Here is a 22,298-nt window from a genome sequence, read left to right on the forward strand (position 1 = left end):
TAAGGACTTAATAACTAAATTGATGTCTCTCAGGGTGATGGGAGAGTCTAAGAGTTGTTTATCGACATCTGTGATAGAGGTTGTAGGGACAGTGTTCAAGTATGTTTCTATTTTCTCTTTCCTGTCTTGTGATGCGGAATCTGCAAGATTATATAGTTGCTTATAGTAAGAAGCAAATGAGTTGACAATTTCTTCATTTTTGTGGGTTGTCTCACCAGATGGGTGACGGATTGTCTTAATGAAATTGGAGAGCCTTTGTTTTTTAAGGGACCTGGCCAGTAGGCGACCTGATTTATTACTTTCTATGAAAAACTTAGATTTAGTAGTTAACGCTCTCATATGGGCTTTTTGAATGAGAAATTTATTTAGGGCTTCTCTAGCGTCATTTAATTTGGAGAGTTTGGTTGCGGAGGATGGATCCGCTCTAAGAGTGGTTTCACAGGTAGTTAGTTCGTCAGATAATGAGGTGAACTGGGCATTGTGAATCTTGCGTTGTGTGGCGGTGTGTTTTATTATTACCCCCCTGATGAAACATTTATATGCCTCCCAATTGTTCGCAGGTGTCGTGTCCTCGGGTTTGTTTAGGGCGAAGAATTCGGCCGAGAGTTTTTTAATGTCATCAACTGTTGCTTGGTTAGTCAGTATATGGTCATTGAGTCTCCAGTTGAATGTAGTATGTGGTTTGCTAGCCCATTTGAATTCTGTATGTACCATACTGTGATCAGACCAAGAGGTGTGCGTGATTTTAGAATGTACAAGGGCAGAAAGCAGAGCCTGATCACATAGTATGTAATCCAACCTGGAGTACGTGTGTTGTGGATGTGAGAAAAAAGTGTAGTCTTTTCTGTTGGTATGTACTACTCGCCAGGTGTCAAATAGGTTAATAGATCGTAAGGCTGCACAATTAGAGTTGAGAGTATTATTACGCAGATAGGATTTTCCACTAGAGGTGTCTAGTAGTGGGTTCATGGGGAAATTAAAATCTCCACCCGCAATGATGGGTCCTTTAGCTCGGTCTAGTATTTTGTTAACCAGGGTTTTGAAGAAGTTGGGGGTGGGCCTGTTTGGTGCATAGGTGTTTACCAATGTGACCGGGGAGCCGTAACATAAACCGACAAGGATTAGGATCCTACCCTCAGTGTCTGTATGTTTCTGTAGTAGTTCGAATGGGAAGCCTCGTCTGAATGAAATGCTGACCCCATTTTTCCTATTTGTACCGGAGCTATAGTAGTGTGGTCAAAATATCTTTTGGATAAAGTGGGTTCGTTACTTTTCTTAAAGTGTGTTTCTTGGACCATAATAACGTCAATTTTCCGTTTATAAAAGTCATGGAACGCTATAGAGCGTTTTTCGGCTGAAAGAAAGCCCTTAACATTCTGGGTGGCTATGTGTAATGTTTCTTCTTTATGGTGTGCTGTATGAGACATCGTAATGTCGGGTATCCAACACCTACCTACTCTTCGGTATGAAGGGACCAGACGGGACACCAAATGGGAGAGGAAAAGGTTATCTACTGTTAGTGTTGTAGAAGAGGAGTTTCCAAAGAAAGGTTAGTTAGTGGGAGTCAGAGGAAATGGGAGAGAAGGAAAGAGAGGTTATGACTTTTTTTAAAAAAAGCAATATTAGAGTAAATAACAATATTTATAACAATAGTAATTCAATCAACATTAATATAAAATGCAAAATACAAGTATTGCGCTGAGAAGAGAGGGAAGAAAATTATGCTCAAAAACCTGTAACTCTGATCTTTAAACTTTGGTCTTTGGTCTCGGGGGTCTTTGTTACAGGCCGGGTATCTGGGTAGAGTAAGGTAGTGTAGTGGTCGACTGATTCTAAGTGGCATTGTTCTATTATGTAGGGGCTCATAACTTCTCTACAATGCCTTAATTCAGCTAAGCCCGGTTGATTTTATTATGTCCTGTCTGGAAGAGTGTGGGGATTAGTAGGAAGTGTCATATGGGGACCTTATTCTGTTAGTTGAAGTGTAGTTGATGTTCAATGAGGTTGGAGTGTATGCGCTGTCCATGCCACTAGAGTTAGGTCAGGCGATGTTAAGTCGCGGACATTTAAATAGTTAGTGTGTCGTGGTGTCGTTATAACTCAGTAAAAGTCTCAGGACATGTACAGGAGGTTTAATAGATTCTAAGAGGGAATTCCTCTAAGAGGAACTGAGGTATATGTTCAGTTTCGGGGTCTTAGGTAGGAGGATGGGTGGGTCTGTTAGTGAGGTTAAATACGTAGTTGGGGTGAGTTAATGTCATATGACACGTCAAGAGTTTAGAAGCAATGTGGGAACATTTACAGGGAAATGTAAAATATCAGTGCAGGTAAAACATATCGAACTCAATAAATTCCATAACATAATACAGTAAATTTTGCCTTAACAGAAGGCATAATGTAATACAAACAAAGCTCAGTATCCCTGGGTCCATGGTGTCTCTTTGATTCAGAAGGTCTGTTCAGTGTCACCGTATTCTGCCTAGTAGGGTGTGGGGTTGGCTAAGGGGATTATGTGGAGGTCTTGTACTGTTGAGGTGTGTTCATTTTTTCAGGGTAATTGAGAAGTATACATGCTGTCTGAGTTATTGTGGCCGAGTCTAAAGTCTGGAAGTCACGGTCATTTAAGTAGTCGAAGTATTGTGTCATCCCTTAATCTCGGTAGGGGCTCTGACTGTGTGATGAGGTGTGTATAAATTTGTAATGGCGCCTCTCTATGAGAGTCATATGCATATGAACCCCGATAGGGGCCCTGGTTGTATAATGAGGTGTGGATAAATTTGTAACGGCGCCTCTTTATGAGAGTCACCTGTCCATGGTCTGCGCTGAGGGCCTAGGAAGAGGGAGTGGTTGGGCCTATAAGTACGGTCAGGTGTGTAGTGAGGAGAGATAATGTCTAGTGGCCTGTTTAAAGTTTAGTAGCGGTATGTCAACATTTGTAGGGAAATAATAAACAACAGAACATTTATAACATATTAAACTTTGTGGATATCATAACATAACAGAATGGAACTTATCTTCATTTTGAACATAATTCTAAACCAGCAGATCATATTGCTCATAAGAGGTTGAGATGCTACAGTCTATATGTGTTGGGCATCTCATGCCTGGGAATCAAGGCCTAATAAAGGAGGAAAAGAGAGAAAAAAAAAGGGAGGCATATACAGATAGACAGTACATTGCATTGCATTTACTCATCTGATGGAGTCTGAGTCCGAGGTGCCTGAGTTGTTGGAAAATATTTGTCTTCTTTTGGTTTGGTTAGAGTCAATGTCTGGATCAGGTCTCCGCTGGGATTTAAAGCCTGTTGAACCATCTTGGGGTCTTTGAGATGATTGATGGTTTGTTGTGTCAGGCGCTGAAATTTTTAGAATGTTGCAGAATCTGTGAATGTCAGAGGGAGCAGGGCACTCCGTCTTCTTCCCGTTTTTCACCACTATTACTGAGGTAGGAAATCCCCATCTGTATGGAATGTGAAGTGAACGGAGGTGTGCTGTTAGGGGTTGAAAGTCCCGTCGTTTCTGCAATGTTCTGAGTGAGAGGTCTTGGTAGATTTGAATTCGATGACCTTGGAAGTATGTTTTGTTTTTTCCTGGCGGTGTTATATATTTCTTCTTTTTGACAGTAATTTTGGAAATGTACCACAATGTCTCTTGGAGGGGAGTCATCTGGGGGCTTCGGACGCAGTGCTCTGTGAGCTCTGTCTAGTGGAATGTCTAGGTTTTCAGGGGAGTTTTCTCTAAGAATGTCTGCAAAGAGAGCCTGTAGGAAGTCTCGGATATCATTGTTCAATACAGACTCTGGTATCCCCCTGAAGCGAAGGTTACCCCTTCTGGTGCGATTTTCCAAATCGTCAATTTTATCTTCGAGTTCTGAAATATGACGGTCTTGTTGGGTTTGACTCGTGGAGAGATGTGCAAGTTTTTGTGCTACCACAAACTCGTGTTCTTCTAGGTTGTCAACCCTATGGCTCAGGTCACTGATCTCTTTTTTCAAATCAGCGCATTCCTCTTTGATGCATGTCTTAACCTGCTCAATTAGAGTTACAATAGCTTTATATGTTATTGGTGTGTCCTCCTCTAGGGTCATAGTTGAGGGTGCCACTTCAATGTTTGTAGGCGGACTATTGACTTGCTCTTCTTCTATAGCGTCCGAAATGGACTCTGTTGTTTTAGTCAAAGGCGGTTGGTCTGTCTGCTTAAAGAAAGCATGAACTGCAGGCTGGGTTGATTGTTGCAGCTTTTGGGGTTTATCTTGACGAGTGTTCTTTCTTTGCGACATAGTGTCTGGAGGTGGTGTTATGGCACCGGAGTTAACTGAAAGTGTTGTCGCACACTGTACCCCCTAGGGGTTTTGCCCTCACAGGGCGATCCCGGTGAAGGGTAGATGGGGTATGACCCGTCACACCGTGGTGTGGCGGGAAAGGGAGCGGGGGTACGTGCGTGTAGTGCCCAATAATCAGGGGCCCAGAGTCAAGGGTATATGTGCTTAGATAATTTGCCTGCAGCCAAGAGATTCATACAGTCTATGTATATCGTTAGTACTGAGGAAAGGGTGGCAACCTTCAATGGTCAGAGGTTCTAATGTTTAGTATCCAAAGAGTTAGGTTAGGCCCCAATTATATTCTTGAAAAGATTGTCCATTTATTGAGGAAAATATTGAAACTTTCATTAGGCTATGACCATGCGTGTCAGTAAAGCAGCGTCTGTGGTATTATGGCAGCATGCAGGGTAACCTTCTCCCATCTGTTGCACCAAGAGCTGCGCACGTGGCGTTAAACACAGCGTTACTAGTTATTCTGATGTGTCCCCTAATTTGGGGTATTTCCACGTGGCTTTAAGGTTGGAGAGGGAGCCTTCTGGAAGGGATTGTAAGTGTGTCCCCCCTGTGATGTTTTGCGGATAGGGCAAGATATGGCGTGCAGGCCTTACCGGGTGTTGTAGAGCGAAGTCCGGTCTGAGGGAGATGTCACGAGCTGCAGCATTAGAGGTGCATCTTAGTATGAGCTGCGAAGGTTTGTGATGCAAGCATCAAGTGTTGATCTCGGTCCTGGGTGTTGATCCTGGATGTTCCGGTCCGTGTACTGTTAGGTCCGTGGTCTAATATTGTCGCTTGCTGTGGTGAAGGCCGAAAGCCTAAGGAGTCGCTACGGCAGCGTACACGTAGAGGAGCAGGACCATCGAGTCTCCGATCAAGTTTTCAGGTGTTAGGAATATCTTGTAGTTGTTGTGGGCTTTTTATTTGAGCGTTAAGTCGTGATTAAAAGCATTTATACCCGGCCCGCAGTCAGAGCCTCAGTGAAGTGCGGCCATCATGCTCGGCTGCTCGCTCCGCCCCTAGTCTGATTCGTTCATCGGTTTTATATACAAAAAATAATGTGTTTTATCTTAAAAAATTTTTTTAGATATATAGGCTTATTCTAGGCTACACCACTCATTAAAAAGATTTTATCATTTTATTATTATCAGTTCACTAAATTCTTTATAACATCATTGCACTCCTTTGTGACTCCCTCCCTCAATAGCAACTATTCTTGTATATAAATTTCAAATTATATATATTGGACCTATAGGATGTCACCACCATCATAGGCCCATCAGGTGTGTGAAGCACATATTTGGGTAACCACCTGGGTGCCATACAGATAGGATCACCTAGGATTGAGTTCAACAGGCAATTTACAAGTATTCACTATATATATGCCAAACGAATGTTGTCCCCAATAAACACTTACCCTCATCACACACCCTTCTACATTTATTCATGCCATCTCGCTATCACCTAGGAACTCAACTTCCAACCAGATCCTTTTGTACAGGATAGTTGAAACCTGTAGCAATTACTTTGCTACTTAGGTTAGCAGGAATACCACATTTCACATTTCCCGAATTACCACACCTACCATGTCCAGCAATGCAGCCACCATGTCAAATTCCCAATTAAATTGTAATTAACAACCAGAACATTTAGGTGGCAACCAAATAAATAAACAAATAAATAAACAAATAAATACTTACCATAAATCTAAAACATATAATAACAACTGCTTGGTCATGGATATTGTGAAATATCAGGCATTAGCAAGAAAAGCCCTTTTGTTCCCAAACAACAGAGTTGCTATCTTTACCCTTTTCAATCTGTCTTTTTATTCTTATTTTCATTCTTATTCTTATCTTTTGTGCCCAACTACAAGTTTTCTATGTATAATGTGAGCTTTGATAATAGTTGTTTTTCCTACACCCCTATAGTATAATCCTGTTTATCACTGTGGTGATTGTTGAACTTAGTTGTGCTTACATCTTTATGCACAACATAACTATTAAAATTTAAACTTTAGTATTTAGTTCCTAGTAATATGTCACCATTTTCTAACCTAATTATAATAAATACACAACCACGTTAATTTTTTGATTACATGCACAGCCTACTAAATCACTGCTTAATAACACTTTTTCCTTTTGAGAGTTTCACATTCAAGATTATCTTTTTTGCACCAAATACTTGCACACTATGTTTATTCACACAATATCAATTAGGCTTTGCTTACACACTATTGGCTAACACCAGTATTTAACCTGATAGCAGGTGAACACCACTAGATCTCTGATGAAGCGCATGTGAGCATGCGGGAAACGCGTCAGATCCAGCCCTGCACACTGTGACTGTGTCTTTCACTTGCCTGTTCATTAAACTAACCACTTTGGAAATAGAGTCTGCAGTTCCTCGTCTTTCTTTCTTCTAATAATATAATAATAATATATATATTTAAAAGAACATAGAACATATACTGATATGTGCAGAACTTTGCAATGTGAAATATTTACAGTAAATACACAGCATAACACTTTATTAAAAATTAATATTGCATAAATATGATTTTTTAAGTTTTCATCTACTTAATTGCAATGGACTCTAATGCACTAGAAATAGATATGCTATTATGGTTGAACTGTGTGTTGTACACTAATTAAAAACAAATAATTATTTAAAATCAGTCTAGGTAGCTTTAGTTCCTGATTTATGCTGCATATTTTTTATGCAAATGTATGATAATGAGCAAGGCCAATATTTTTATCCAGAAAAGGTCACAACCATAATTTTAATGATGGGATTTGTGTTTGAGTTGTAAAATATGTAGTTGTAAGTAAGGATTTGATTTGAAAGATATTGGTTGGATCATAGTTTTTAAATCTAATGATGAATTGGTACATTAAAATGTGTTCGATATTTTATTATTTTTTGGACTTAATCTGTTGAAATTTCATTCATGATGTGATGTAAGTAATTGATTTTTTTTTTATATAAATGTAGTTAGTGAACCGATTAGGATCTTCATGCAGTGGAGCAGAGTTGTCCCCACAGACCTCTGCAGTCCAAGCCCAGGAAAGGAGAGGTGACCAAACCATCACTATAGAAGGTAAGGAAAATACAGAATACTATGACACATTATGGAAGGTGCAGTCTGTCTCAATTATCTTTATTTTAAATCTTTATATGGGATATTTTAGATAACAAATATGATGTTCTGTTTAATTAGAACATTTACTTTAAAACAAAATCCATTCTCACACAGTAAAGTGTATTCTAACCAGTAGAAAACTATAGCAAAAAGATTTTTCTACATAGACTTTATTGGTGAACCTTGTAGAAATTAAATATTTGTAAGTGTTTTCTAAAAGATTAGAATATATGTCTTGCTAAAAGGTTTAACACAAAGACAAAGCTGAGCACTCCAGTTCTTCTCAAGATAAGGCTATGGCTTGTTATTGGAGCATACTTATGTATGCTGCCTTTTATGGCTGAGTATCTTTATCCTTTTTCACCAAAGTTCTGGGCCAGGTCTACATTGGATAAACACACAAAGAGAATAGTACATTTATTGAAAAATAAAATGTACTGAAAATATACACTTTTTTATTTGTTCACTAGAATATTCTTTCAATCATAAAATGTATTGTGGTATTTGTTGACGATTCCTAAACTGTGTAATAAAAAAGCTTTTACTTCTGATTTGACAAAATTCATATGCTGATGGAAATGTTCTCAAAATGATGTAAACTGAACCTAATTTTCTCTTGTGGTTAACAAGTTGTTCCTAGCTCACTTCTGACTGTAGGTGAGAGAATTAGTAGCAGAACCCAATTAGTAAGATAATGTTATATAGAGTTGCATCTACCAAATGAATATGGAAATGTTATGGGAGTAAATGACAATAAGTGAGCATTTGTCATTTTGGACCAAAAACCATTAAGTATATCATAAAATATAGTGTTTCAATGTTCAATATATAGCATATGCATTGTTTCTATCTAACTCTCTGTCTCTCTATCTCATTTTCCTTCACAACCATTAAATATCTCATGTTAGAAAATAACATTAGGCCTGTGAGTCAAACTTCCAATGTTCTTGTGCATTTGTCAATGGGAAATGCCATTATCAGTAGACTCTAGCACTGTGAGGAGAGGAAATTAATTCTGAAACTTTATTTATAAAGATCAGTAATTGTTGTTGCATTTTACTTGGGTACAGTTCACATAATTAAGAATATTGAGGATTGCGCTCATATGTTGCTATTTGTGTAGTTGTATTTATTAGGGCTTTCCAGTCTTTCTATCATTGTCTCAATCCTAGAAAAGGTGACCTTGAGTGATAAATTACATGAACCTTCCTGCAGTTCCTCATGTTGATTCAAAGATAACATAATATGTGAAGCAGGCGGGTGGCTAATCTTGCACGCTTACTCTTTTTGACGGAGTAACAGAAGGTCTGCAGCTATCTGTTTGGCATTGGCACATACTTACAGATACATTTTCTGTGGGCACTAGACATTATATTGTTCCAAACAGTTGTAGCAACATATATAGCAGTGACATTGTACTATAGCAGCAATTCCAACACAGTCAAAGCCTGAAGACTGATTATAAGAGGTATATTTTAGAATTAGAAAGGATTTAAAAACAGATATAAAAAAGATACAGCAATAATAATTTCAATATTCTGAATTTATCTTATAGGGATATGAAACCCAATTTTTTTCTTTCATGATTCAGATAGAACACCAATCAGCAAGTGCTACCATGGTGCTGAACTAAAAATGGGCTAACTCCTAAGCTTACATTCCTGAATTTCAAATAAAGATACTAAAGAACAAAGAAATATTGCTAATAGGAGTAAATTTGAAAGTTGAAAAAAAATTGCATGCTCTATCTGAATCATGAAAAAAAAAAATGTGGGTTTCATATCCCTTTAAGCAAATAAAGAACCTAATTGATCACATTTATATGAAATGAGAAGATAAAATAGCACGTGTGAGCTTCTGACAAACTTTTGAGGTTCAATAGCTGGATGCAGCTTTTAAATACGAATAACATACTGATTTTTGTAAAAAAGAATAATTATAATGCAACACAGTAGAACATTCAATCTCATATGTCAATACAGACTTGAAATGAAGCATTAATTCCGCCTGTCTGATTTCTCTTCTATCACATTTTTTTTCATTATTCAAGAAATGGTTTTACACATATCTATGATATTAGCTACATACTAAAGTCAAGTTGATACGATTCCTAGTAACTATAGGGTTATTGCTGAGTTACAAAAAGGCTCAGTAGCTCCTAACAGGTTTCTATCTTGTTTTTTTCACCGATGCTGCCTTATAGGTGCATTGTGTGGTTTAATCCCTTGCACAGGTCACGTGGCAATTCATTAGTCCGCTGTGTGGAGTCACACACTAGTGCAGTTGTAACCTGACATAAGTCCTAAGACCATTGAGAACTGCATTAGAGAATGTTAATAGCCAACATTCCAGACAGTCGGAAGTTCTAAATAATATGTAAGGGTGAATATTTTGACTACAAAGCTGAATGTCTTCTACAACCTATTTGTACATGTATTAAAAAAAAACGTTCTCCCTCCCTCTCTCCTTGAGTTACATAGATCATTACATGTTAAATACTTACTTGTCCTTTGGGGTAGCTGGCACCTCTGAATATCCGGGGTGTTACTATAAAAACACACTCCAGAAGCCACCTAGAACCACCACAGTCTAATTAAAATCTGCCAGTTTTCTATAAGTTTTATAACTCACATTATTTATAATGAATCTTTGTTTACATACACAATTTACCTTTATTGTACATTTTAACATTGGTCCTTGCTACATGATATATGCAATTAACCTTGCACTTGAGAAATGCTTGTCCAACCTAAATGTTATGTGCATTTGTGTGTGTGTAATATGCGATTCATGTAACTGCTTTAAATGCATGTGATGTCATGTGACATGCATTAGTCAATAGCTTAATGATTTTAATTGGTTGTACAATTTAGCAACATAGTCCTAAGTGCTATTACGAAGTTACTTTGTTTTGCTCTTAAAGCTTTCAGTATTTGCTCTGTTACAAAATATTTCCCAATAGCATTTTTGATCGGAACAAATTTGACGTGAATTGATACTTGCAAATTTGAAATCTTTTAAAAGAGAACCCTCATTTAAGGGACAGTAAAGTCAAAATGAAACTTTTATGATTTAGATGGTGCATGCAAATTTCAAATTTACTTCTATTATTAAATTTGCTTCGTTCTCTTGATTTGCTTTAGTTAACAAGTAAATCTAGGTAGAATCAGAAGCAGTGCACTACAGTGCAAAAGGCATATACTGTAATGCAATTACTAGTTCCCAGTAGTGCATTGCTGTTCCTGAGGTTACCTAGGTATCACTTCAGCAAAGGATACCAGGAGAACACATCAAATTTGCCAACAGAAGTCAACTTAAATAGTTACTTAAAACTGCATGTTTTTTTTGTATAATTTAAGTTTAATTTTGACTTAACTATAACTTTAACTAAAATGTTTTTTCCAACATGTTAATTTTTTGGGGGGCAGGGGCATGATAGGCATAGTTCTATCAATAGAGAAGTAAATACATGCCTAGTTCTATTGTTGTAAACCAAGTACCTTGTACATTAAATCATTGGCATTTTCATTGAATATATATGGTATATAGGGATCTAGGGCAGCGGTGGAGAACTGTTTGAGAGTGCATGCGGAAATTGGCTGTAATCTTCTAAAAATTGAAAACTTGTGTATTTAATAGAGAGTTTTTTTATATGATTTCTCAATGCATTTGGTGCCACTGTTTTTCATTGATCACCTTCTTATTGTTTTTTTTATTGACTCTAGAGACTCATATGCCCATCAATTAAAGTAGTAGTTTCTCCACTTTGAAATGAGAGGTCTCATGGGTAAATGGATTTTTTTTTTAAGCTGAGAGAGATGTATATTGTCAACCCTGACACATTTATCACTCTACCAAACAAAATGATACACAGAGGACCAAGTAGGATTGTTCTCTATCCATTTGGGACTATATTATAGGTTTTAGATCTGCCTATACCCAGGGAACAGACTCTAGATGTGTAAAAGCTGTTGGTGTATTTGATCTTACGTACCCCTTCCACCAATAAACAATAACAACTAAAGTAAGAGCTTATATAATAAAATAGCTAGACCAGTTAGTTGTCCACTGTGGTAGAAGTGAATCCATATGACTTTGCAAAAGACTATATAGAGTGAGTGCTTATATAATAAAATAACTAAACCAGTTAAGATCTGGATTTGTTCGCTATGGTATTATTGTCTAGCCATGTCTTTACCCTATAGGAGTAAGCACATTGAAGAGACAAAAATAAAACCTCATAAATCACTGGTGAATCAAAATCACTTCTACAAAGACTCTTTATAGAGTGGTGTACGACAATATGAGTAGTAGCAAGCTTGCTTCAGCATGAGAAGTTAACTACTTTTACATTACAGCTCAGAGGTTAACTTCATCCAATTAAAACTATTTTCAAAAAATATTTAGGCTGCCCAAATTGTAGTTCAAGTTGGCTAACAGAAATCTGAACATGGGGCTTTTCACTGCTAGAGGTTATAGACTGAGTTGGTTCACCTGGCCATCCTGATTCCACTAAAATCAAAGGAGATACTGGGAAAAAAAGTTCCACCAATACCCTGAGGATCTCTTCTCCATAGCATAAAGCTTTAATCTTCTAGCGTGATTCTGCAATTATAGCAATAATATCAATCACCCTGTTCTTATCAACTGAGTGCATATGGCATGTCAGGCTGTGGAGGCAGTGGTGGGGTTTCTGATATAAGGGAAGATCCCAGATTAAGAAGTCCAGTAGTGACAGTAGGAAAAGCCACGATACAATCCCAAACTCTACATGGTTGATCAGTATATTGGGGAAATCTTCTGGAGTAGAAGCTCATTGTGACCATTTAGATGGCTGCTGCCTGGATGTCTCCAACACCCCCTGGTTTTCTATGTTTAGTAAATGTACCTTGGGTTTTTTCATGCTTGTTGTAGACTGGTACTAGTAGAGTTGGGGATGGTGTATAATCCAATGAGAATTAATACAGTAATATACATTTCCTGCTATCTCAAATGATATTGAAATAACTTCTATTCAAAAAAAAAATCTCCATATTAGAATGTGGTTAGCTGCAGTTTTTTTCCCTCCTTCATCTCTTTAAAATCGTTTCCACATTTTTTATATAATGTCTTCAAACTGAATTAATATTTTCAGAAACAGATCTGATGCTGACATCACTTAAGCACCTTCCCTGTTTATAAAAAGCTATGGGCTAGATTACATGGGGAGCACATAAATATTAGTGCTGTTGTGTGTTAACATCGATCAAGGGATAGTATAGAACACGCTAACATCTGCCTGTCGTATAGATCAGGTGTGCTAAATCCTTCACATAATAGACTTCTATGGGGGGGGCACAGTAAAATTCATGTTGGATATCGCTTGAGTGTTAAGCCAAGGGTGCTCAAGTATTGTAGTTCTTCATGTAGTGCTAAGCTAATAATAATGCTTTAATTCATATGTGTTTATATGTGTATATATATCTGTAAATACATATATAGACATATATACAGTATATATATATATATATATATATATATATATATATATATATATATATATATAGAGAGAGAGAGAGAGAGAGAGGGGGAGAGAGAGAGAGAGGGAGACAGAGAGATGGGGACAGAGAGAGGGAGACAGAGAGAGGGAGGACAGAGATGTGTATCTCAATGTTAAAGCCCTTTGCAGACTTTTTTTCTCTTTGCAGCATTTTTTTCTAACACCTGAGATCTCATATCTTTGAGCCCTTATAACTTTTTTGCGCAATATTTAAAAAGAAATAATTTTTATGAGATAGTGTTATGAGTGTAACTGGACTTTGTAATGTATTTGTATGTGCTTTGTGACACTTTTTTGTTTTTTGTTTCACAAAACAGTTATTCAGAGCTCTGAGTATGCGTGAACCCGACCAGTATTGACAATTGCACTCAAGTGATCACTTTTACTTTCAACTTGTAATATGAGCAATAAACCTGATGCGCGCAAACACCCGCGATAAACCCCTTATCACTTGTGTGCAAACATTAGCATTCCACTCGTAATCTTGCCCTTAGTGTTTAATGTTCCTTTAAAGAAAACATAACATTTTAAGATTTAAAATCCTCCCTGTTCTATTCCCAGCAGAGGGCTTGTCCAGCATCCTCCCTGTTTCCTGTGCGGCGGTAGTCAGTGTAAATGCTCTTTTCATCCATTTCTATATGCATAAAAAATCCTTCTTTCCTTTACCACTAACCATCAGATTATTTAGTCAGACACTTCCACTGTAACAATAAGAATGGTATGCTCCCTTGCAAACTATAAGCATGCATGCCAGAGAAAATCCCATTCACATGCCCTGTGGTCCAATTCTTACATTAATATAGACATTCTGTTTTTTTACTCTTTTTAAAAAAATGTGTTTCTAACAAATTGTCACATTTTTTTTTATTTCATCCAATATTCTTTAATAGGGTTGTTTGGAATTTGTTTGCTAACAAAAATCCATTGTCCTATTATATCCTATGGACAACTTTATTAGGGCAAAGAAGCAGCTGGATAGCAGCTTAAACTTATTAAAGTTAAAGTAGCAGCTAGTGCTACTGCTACTAGCTAGCAGTGGTACAAAAAAATAAACATTTTTATTTTTCTAAATGGATTCTGGACTGGCCAAGAACATAAGTGAAACCTGTTTCCTTTTTGTCCGACACTGGAATAAATAAACTGGCAAATTCATTGCTAATTCCTTATTGAATAGTGTAAATATTAACATTGCAAAGCCTTTCTCACCTGCCTATAGAGTAACAGTTTTAACTGTATAAAAAATGAACTAAATGTTTTGTTGCATGCATTAGTTCATTTATTTTTCAATATTTTTACCAAGTGTACATGTCTACATGATACTATTGTGATGCTCAGACTATATGAAAGTGTTTTTTATATTGTATCTCCTAAAATGTGTCACCTGCTGCAACCAACTAACTTTTCTTTAGTGCCATTTTGTTTCTGTTTTTAGAAAGCAGATTTAAACATACAGAAATGGGGGTGGGGTCTGTGACATAATTACTTGCATGAGGATTCGTAGCACTATGAGGTCTGCATTTGCATCCACTTCCTCAATAAATTAATACAGGGTGTCCTAACTCTGGTGCTGTAGCACAAACCAACTTATCAGGGTGCTGCTAATAGAGCGTAGTTTGTTCTGTCGAAAATGAGAGTCCATAGTTCTTGAATACAAACCTGTTTATCTTGTCAACACCTACAGACTTGGAAGAGACTACCTTTGGTGATACGTGCAACCTTGCTACACTATGTACTTATTATTATTATTGTCATTATTATTATAGGTTTGTAAAACATTAAGATATTCTGCCACACTGTGGTAGGGTGGTTACATAAAAGTGATTGGGGGCCCCATATGAATTAGCATTTACTGATCACTGCAATTTTTTACTCATCCAAGACAAGTGAACTAAAGGGAATTTACATATATATATATATATATATATATATATATATATATATATATATATAAATACACAGTACTGTGCAAAAGTCTTAGGCATCCATCAGATTTGTTGTTTTAGAAAAGTTTTAATGACAAGATATAAAAAACCAAAATTTTCAGAACAAAATGGCTTCTTCAGGCAAAAGTCAGTATTTAGTGTGCCCTTCCTTGGCACTAAGCACATCTTGAACTCTTTTGGGGACACTGTCCTGAAGTTTTCTGAAGTAATCTGGTATATTATACCAGGCTTCTTTCAGCACTTCCCAGAGTTCTTCTTTAGATTTAGGTTGTCTTTTATTTCTTTCTCTGTCCAGGTGATCCCATACTGCCTCTATAATATTCAGGTCTGGACTCTGTGAGGGCCAGTCCATGACTGTCAGTGTTTTATGAATTCAGTGCATTAGCAGTGTGCTTGGGATCGTTATCATGCTGAAAAATAACACCATTCCTAATCAGGTGCTTTCCAGAAGGAATGGCATAATGAATTAAAATCTGTCTGCACTTTTCAGCATTCATGACCCCATCAATTTGGACAATATTATTAACCCTATTGGCAGAAATGAAGCCCCAAACCAGGACACACCCTCCACCATGTTTCACTGAAGGCCACAAGCACTCATTCTTCCTTCTCTCTCCAACTCTTCTTGTCACATATTGTCGACGATTGGACCCAAAAATGTCAAACTTGGATTCGTCGCTCCATAATACTCTTTTCCACTGATCCTTGTGAGCTGTAGCATACCTTTTCATCCTGTTCCCCTTCCAAAAAAAGGGTTTCTTGGCTGCTACCCTTCAACAAAGACCATTCCTGACCAAGCTTCTTCAGACTTTGGAAGGGTCAACTTGGCATCCCGATAAAGCTGCCAGATGCTGAGCCAGGTTCTTGCTGGACGTCTTCCAGTCTCTCAAAGTAGAAACTCTGAGAAAATTCTTTTGAAAGTTTTCTTGGTCTTCCAGTCCTTTTTTGTCCTTGACCTTTCCTGGTTCTTCAAATTTCTTTATAACAGTTTGAATACCACATCTTGAGTATCCAGTTTGTTCGCTGATTTCCCTTTGAGAGTGGCCTTGCTGATGCAAAAGTATGATTTTATGTCTGTCAAATTCTGTGGACTTTTGGCATTTTGAATGTAATGATTTGATTGAAAGTTGGTCTTATTAGCAAGCTTCCAATGAATTAAACTCATACCACATGTGTATGTAATGCTCAAGCATGTCTTGCAGAAACCTGGTGTAATAGAACTTTTACACAGCAGTCATTTTGACATGAAATAGTAAGTCAAATACAGGTGTTAGCAATGACATTAATTAGGGTTCCACTTCATTTAGGTTTACGAGAGCCAGGTTTCTGCTATTGCTCAAGTGTAAGGGGAGGTCAAACTAAATACGTAATCCCAAATCAGAAGTAATGAGCGATAGCAATAAAGTATATTTAAAACTTAGCATTTATTGATAGAAGAAACTTTTATAAAAACAGGATGGTCAAGTACGAAGAGGGGCAAGGAAACCTCTTGGCTGGCAGGCTTATGCGTTTCGGTATAATGTTGTAATCATAGCATATGGAAGCCAGTTACAGGTGTACCTTATATACACAAATTACAAACTTTTCATTGGCTAAAACTTTAAAACATAGTCACACCTAGATTTAACCTCTGCATAGCTGGATCCGAACTAAAGCTAAAGGAATAAAAGGGAAGGGAAGCGTGTCCCTGAGTAAACAGGGTCATCATTGACCGTAAATACAAAATCAGCATCCAAATATACAAAATACCAAAGTAAATACATACATACATCCTACAATCCCCATAGATGTTATTAAATACAGATGCAAAAGAGCAAACAATATATATATTATATTATGAATCCCTAAATGAATCATACATTATAGGCGATTCATAGGAATTATTAAAACACAAAAGGGTTAATATATAGGGAACAATATACTTGGAAGGCTCAGTTAAAGGAGCTAAAGTGAGGAAGATATGACATAGAAATATATAGGAAACTCTAAATAACAGTCAATGGAAACTATATCCCATAGATATGGGGTGAAAACTGCTATCTTAAGAGATATAGAGACTCCATCATAGCAGAAACCAGTTGTGTATATAAATATAGAATGGACTGAGCAGAACAACAACTCTACTTTTCATTTTGGAATAAAGGAGAAGGAGCATGCATGAGCACATGCAGACCCAAATACACAGGTGTATGCACATACACACATACATACACATATATATGTACACATATGCATACAATGGCCTCTAGTTATGAAGCTCCGTACTTACCTGCATTCGCCGACCCCAATATGCTCGCCTAAGCTTGCCTCACATTGCCGCCACGGCCCTGAATACGCTTGCCAAAGTTATCAATAAATCTGTCAAAAAGCCGTGCACCAAGTACGGGGCGATGAGCAGCGGACTGTGATAGTTATCAATCATCAATCTCACTGCTCTTCGGCTTTTTTACAGCTTTATTGATACCCCTGTCACTAAGCACTCACACTATACTATACTGTTCTACCCCCTATACCGGCACCCCCGGAGCCCCCTGCAACTAAATAAAGTTATTAACCCCTAAACCGCCACTCCTAGACCCCGCCGCAACTATAATAAATATATTAACCCTTAAACCGCCGCTCCCGGACCATGCCGCAACTATAATAAATATGTTAACCCCTAAACCGCCGCTCCTAGAGCCCGCCGCAACTATAATAAATATGTTAACCCCTAAACCGCCGCTCCCGGACCCCGCCACCACCTACATAATACCTATTAACCCCTATCCTGCCCCCCCTATACCGCCGCCACCTATAATAAATTTTTTAACCCCTATCCTACCCCCCCACACCGCCGCCACTATAATAAAATTATTAACCCCTAAACCTAAGTCTAACACTAACCCTAACACCCCCCTAACTTAAATATTAATTAAATAAATCTAAATAATATTACTCTTATTAACTAAATTAATCCTATTTAAAACGAAATACTTATAAAATAAACCCTAATATAGCTACAATATAACTAATAGTTACATTGTAACTATTTTAACTAGGTACAATAGCTATTAAATAGTTATTAACTATTTAATAGCTACCTAGTTAAAATAAAGACAAATTTACCTGTAAAATAAAAACTAACCTAAGTTACAATTACACCTAACACTACACTATCATTAAATAAATTATTCCAATTTAAAACTAAATACTTACCTGTAAAATAAACCCTAAGATAGCTACAATGTAATTAATAATTAAATTGTAGCTATCTTAGGATTTATATTTATTTTACAGGCAACTTTGTATTTATTTTAACTAGGTACAATAGTTATTAAATAGTTATTAACTATTTAATAACTACCTAGCTAAAAGAAATACAAAATTACCTGTAAAATAAATCCTAACCTAAGTTACAATTAAACCTAACACTACACTATCATTAAATTAATTAAATAAATTAGCTACCAATACCTACAATTAAATACAATTAAATAAACTAAACTAAAGAAAACAAACACTAAATTACAGAAAATAAAAAAATATTACAAGAATTTTACACCTAATCTAAGCCCCCTAATAAAATAAAAAACAAAACAAAATAATAAAAGTCCCTACCCTATTCTACATTACCAAGTAACCAGCTCTTTTACCAGCCCTTAAAAGGGCTTTTTCAGGGGAATTGCCCCAAAGTAATCAGCTCTTTAGCCTGTAAAAAAAAATACAACCCCCCAACATTAAAACCCACCACCCACATACCCCTTCTCTAACCCACCCAAGCCCCCCTTAAATAAACCTATCGCTAACCCCCTGAAGATCTCCCTACCTTGAGTCGTCTTCACCCAGCCGGGCCGAAGTCTTCATCCGATGGGGCAGAAGAGGACATCCAGACCGGCAGAAGTCTTCATCCTATCCGGGCAGAAGAGGACATCCGGACCGGCAGACATCTTCATCCAAGCGGCATCTTCTATCTTCATCCATCCGACGAGGAGCGGCTCCATCTTCAAGACCTCTGGCGCGGAACATCCTTCCTGCACAACGACTACCCGACGAATGGCTAGTCCTTTAAATGACTTCATCCAAGATGGCGTCCCTCGAATTCCGATTGGCTGATAGGATTCTATCAGCCAATCGGAATTAAGGTAGGAAAAATCTGATTGGCTGATGCTATCAGCCAATCAGATTGAAGTTCAATCCGATTGGCTCATTGGATCAGCCAATCGGATTGCCTGTAAAATAAAAATAAATCCTAAAATAGTTACAATGTAATTATTAGTTATATTGTAGCTATATTAGGGTTTATTTTATAGGTAAGTATTTAGTCTTAAATAGGATTAATTTAGTTAATAAGAGTAATATTATTTAATTAATATTTAAGTTAGGGGGGTGTTAGGGTTAGTGTTAGACTTAGGTTTAGGGGTTAATAATTTTATTATAGTGGCGGCAGTGTAGGGGGGGCAGGATAGGGGTTAATAAATTTATTATAGGTGGCGGCGGTATAGGGGGGCAGGATAGGGGTTAATAGGTATCATGTAGGTGGCGGCGGTATAGGGGGGGCAGGATAGGGGTTAATAAATTTATTATAGGTGGCATTGGTATAGGGGGGGCAGGATAGGGGTTAATAGGTATTATGTAGGTGGCGGCGGTATAGGGAGGGCAGGATAGGGGTTAATAGGTATTATGTAGGTGGCGGCGGGGTCCGGGAGCGGCGGTTTAGGGGTTAACATATTTATTATAGTTGCTGCGGGGTCCGGGAGCGGCGGTTTAGGGGGGAATAACTTTATTTAATTGCGGCAGTGTAGGGGGTGGCAGATTAGGGGTTAATATGTATAATGTAGGTTGCGGCGGGGTCCGGGAGCGGCGGTTTAGGGGGTAATAAATGTATTTTGTTGTGGCGGTGTAGGGGGGGACAGATTTGGGGTGTTTAGACTCAGGGTACATGTTAGGGTGTTAGGTGCAGACGTTTCCCATAGGAATCAATGGGATATCGGGCAGCAGCGAACATGAGCTTTCGCTATGTCAGACTCCCATTGATTCCTATGGGATCCGCCAGCTCCAGGGCGACGGATTGAAATCCAGGTACGCTGGTCCGGAATAGTGGCGAGCGTACCTGCTAGTAGTTTGATATCTACCAAAAGTAGTCAGATTGTGCTGAACTTGTGTTCGGAACATCTGGAGTGACATAAGCATCGATCTGTGTCGGACTGAGTCCGGCGGATCGAAGCTTACGTCACTATATTCTACTTTTGCCGGGCAGTAGGGCTTGATAACTAAGGTGAATCAGCCTCGCCACAAATACGCTGCGGAATTTCAGCGTATTTGCGGTTGACGGCTTGATAACTAGAGGCCATAGACTCAAGAGAGAGACACTGTGGATAGCAAGCACTGGATAATATCTCACTCCCAGTAGTTGATGAGGTCGTATTCAGAATTAAGACCCTGGGGAGCCCTTGTCTCTAAGTTAAATATCCACAGCATGGATTCGAGGCACTGCACTAACATCGTAAGTGACTGGACTCTCCATTGAGGTGGTGAGACACCTGTATATATATAGCTACAAGCTATGACGGGGAAAGTTATTGAGTTATACTCCGTTGTCTTTGTTGCTCTGATGCAGAGGTGTTAACTAACTATCTGTGCACTTCAGATGTGGCCTAGATGTGTGCATTTCATCCAGCTTTCTAACACAACGTATTAATCTGGACTTCTATGATGAAGAGTTAATTGGGATTGTGCTTTCATCTACTACCACACAATGGGACATTACAAGGCATAGCCTGGCTTCCCGAGAGTTGGGACTTTTTATCTTTTATAGTGAGTACTTTCCCTCTTGTCTTTGGTTATACACATTTGGTTGCCACTTTAGCCTATAGAAGCAGTTTTTTTCAGTTTTTTTTCTGTTTATTAATCCTGCATACAAATCTCCTGGTTGTATTCTAATATAGAGACTGAGAAATAATTATACATAGTCATTATACCATTGCTAAAACAATAAATCGAATGGTTGCCTTAGACTTTTGTACACACTGACATACATACATGCTGTATATACATACATACATATATATATGCACACGTGCATGCACACATACATTGAGAAACTTAAAAGAAAAGGATAAAAAGACTCACCAGATTTTGATTAACATATATATAAACACATATTTAATGTTACCACATATAAGTTTATGTTGTTGCTGGCCTTACCTTTACTCTTTTTTTCAATGTATTCATTAAATCACATACAGTATCCATCAATTTGTAAAGACAGGAAAAATACCTAATGTATAATTTATATGGGATCAATATATACAATAATATGATGTTTATTAATGTATCACAATAACATTTGTTTGAATTTTTCACAATATATTATTTATTCATTTATATTATTATTGATATTTTATAACAATAAAAAACTGTAAAACCAAAGCTCTTTCTAGGTTCATCTGAAGATGCTGACAGATATGTGTACATTTTCTACAACAGATGATTGTTTCCCTCCAAAAAGTGTCAGCATCTTATGTTTGTTTTCTTTGACTGAGTCAGAAAAGCATATGGGTGTTCCGTGGGTAGAATCAGCTCAGGCAGAGGCAGGTTGCAGCTGTTCTGAGGGCAGATTTGTGGAGTGCAGGGGCATTAAGGGATGTTTGGGATGTGGCTATCAGGTTTGAGCATGGCTAGAGGTTTCATGGGTGTGGCTAGGCAGTGAGTAACCGTGGTGGGGAGGGGCTACTTTGTTGCAATTCCTCGGCATAATGGGAGTGTAGCTTCAATAATTAGAGTGATTTTGCACCCAGTGCACCCCAAAGAACCTGACACTAGCAGGATTAGTCTTGGAATATGCACTTCCAATTCTCATGGGCTTTGGGGAAATTGAGTTACATTATAAAAATAGGGGGTGGATAAATAAAATATATTGCAAAAGTTTTTAATATGCATAAATATACACTTTATACCAGGTGTTGACAAATCCAGGTGCCAGTGAGAAACTGGTGCCCTAAAATTAGGCCCTTAGACCCTGGTTTAGAGTTTCCGAGACACCCATGAGTGCCCCCCACTTCCCCCTTGCAGGCCACCATCAGCCATGCCTAAAAATTGCGTGTCTAGATTCGTTCTAGGCCTTGCCGCTGTGAAATAGAAGCCCAGCTTTTATTGTGTTTATATACATATTTGTCTATTATTCAGGAATGACCCAAGGTTTCTGGCCCTTAAATGTATGGGCTGGCTCCTAGTTTAATTTTAAACAAATTTGTCAAACCCTGCTTTATTCTATAATCTGTATGGGATTTATGTCCATTTAAGGGAATCAATAGTATAAGTACAAATTCTAGTATTGGTCGTGGTTGTACAAAGCGACATCTTCAATAACAGCACACAGTGC

The 22,298-nt window shown here is 37.7% G+C and overlaps 1 protein-coding gene across 1 annotated transcript in view; it reads left to right on the forward strand.

The window, feature by feature from the left end:
* The window catches only part of OBSCN (obscurin, cytoskeletal calmodulin and titin-interacting RhoGEF), a 937,038-nt gene that overhangs the window by 561,909 nt on the left and 352,831 nt on the right, over positions 1 to 22,298 (forward strand). The window contains 1 exon segment of the mRNA XM_053713767.1: positions 7,309 to 7,414. Within this exon segment, the coding sequence (XP_053569742.1) occupies positions 7,309 to 7,414 (106 nt within the window).

Source organism: Bombina bombina, chromosome 5 (genome assembly GCF_027579735.1).
Source record: "Bombina bombina isolate aBomBom1 chromosome 5, aBomBom1.pri, whole genome shotgun sequence".
Taxonomy (NCBI): domain Eukaryota; kingdom Metazoa; phylum Chordata; class Amphibia; order Anura; family Bombinatoridae; genus Bombina; species Bombina bombina.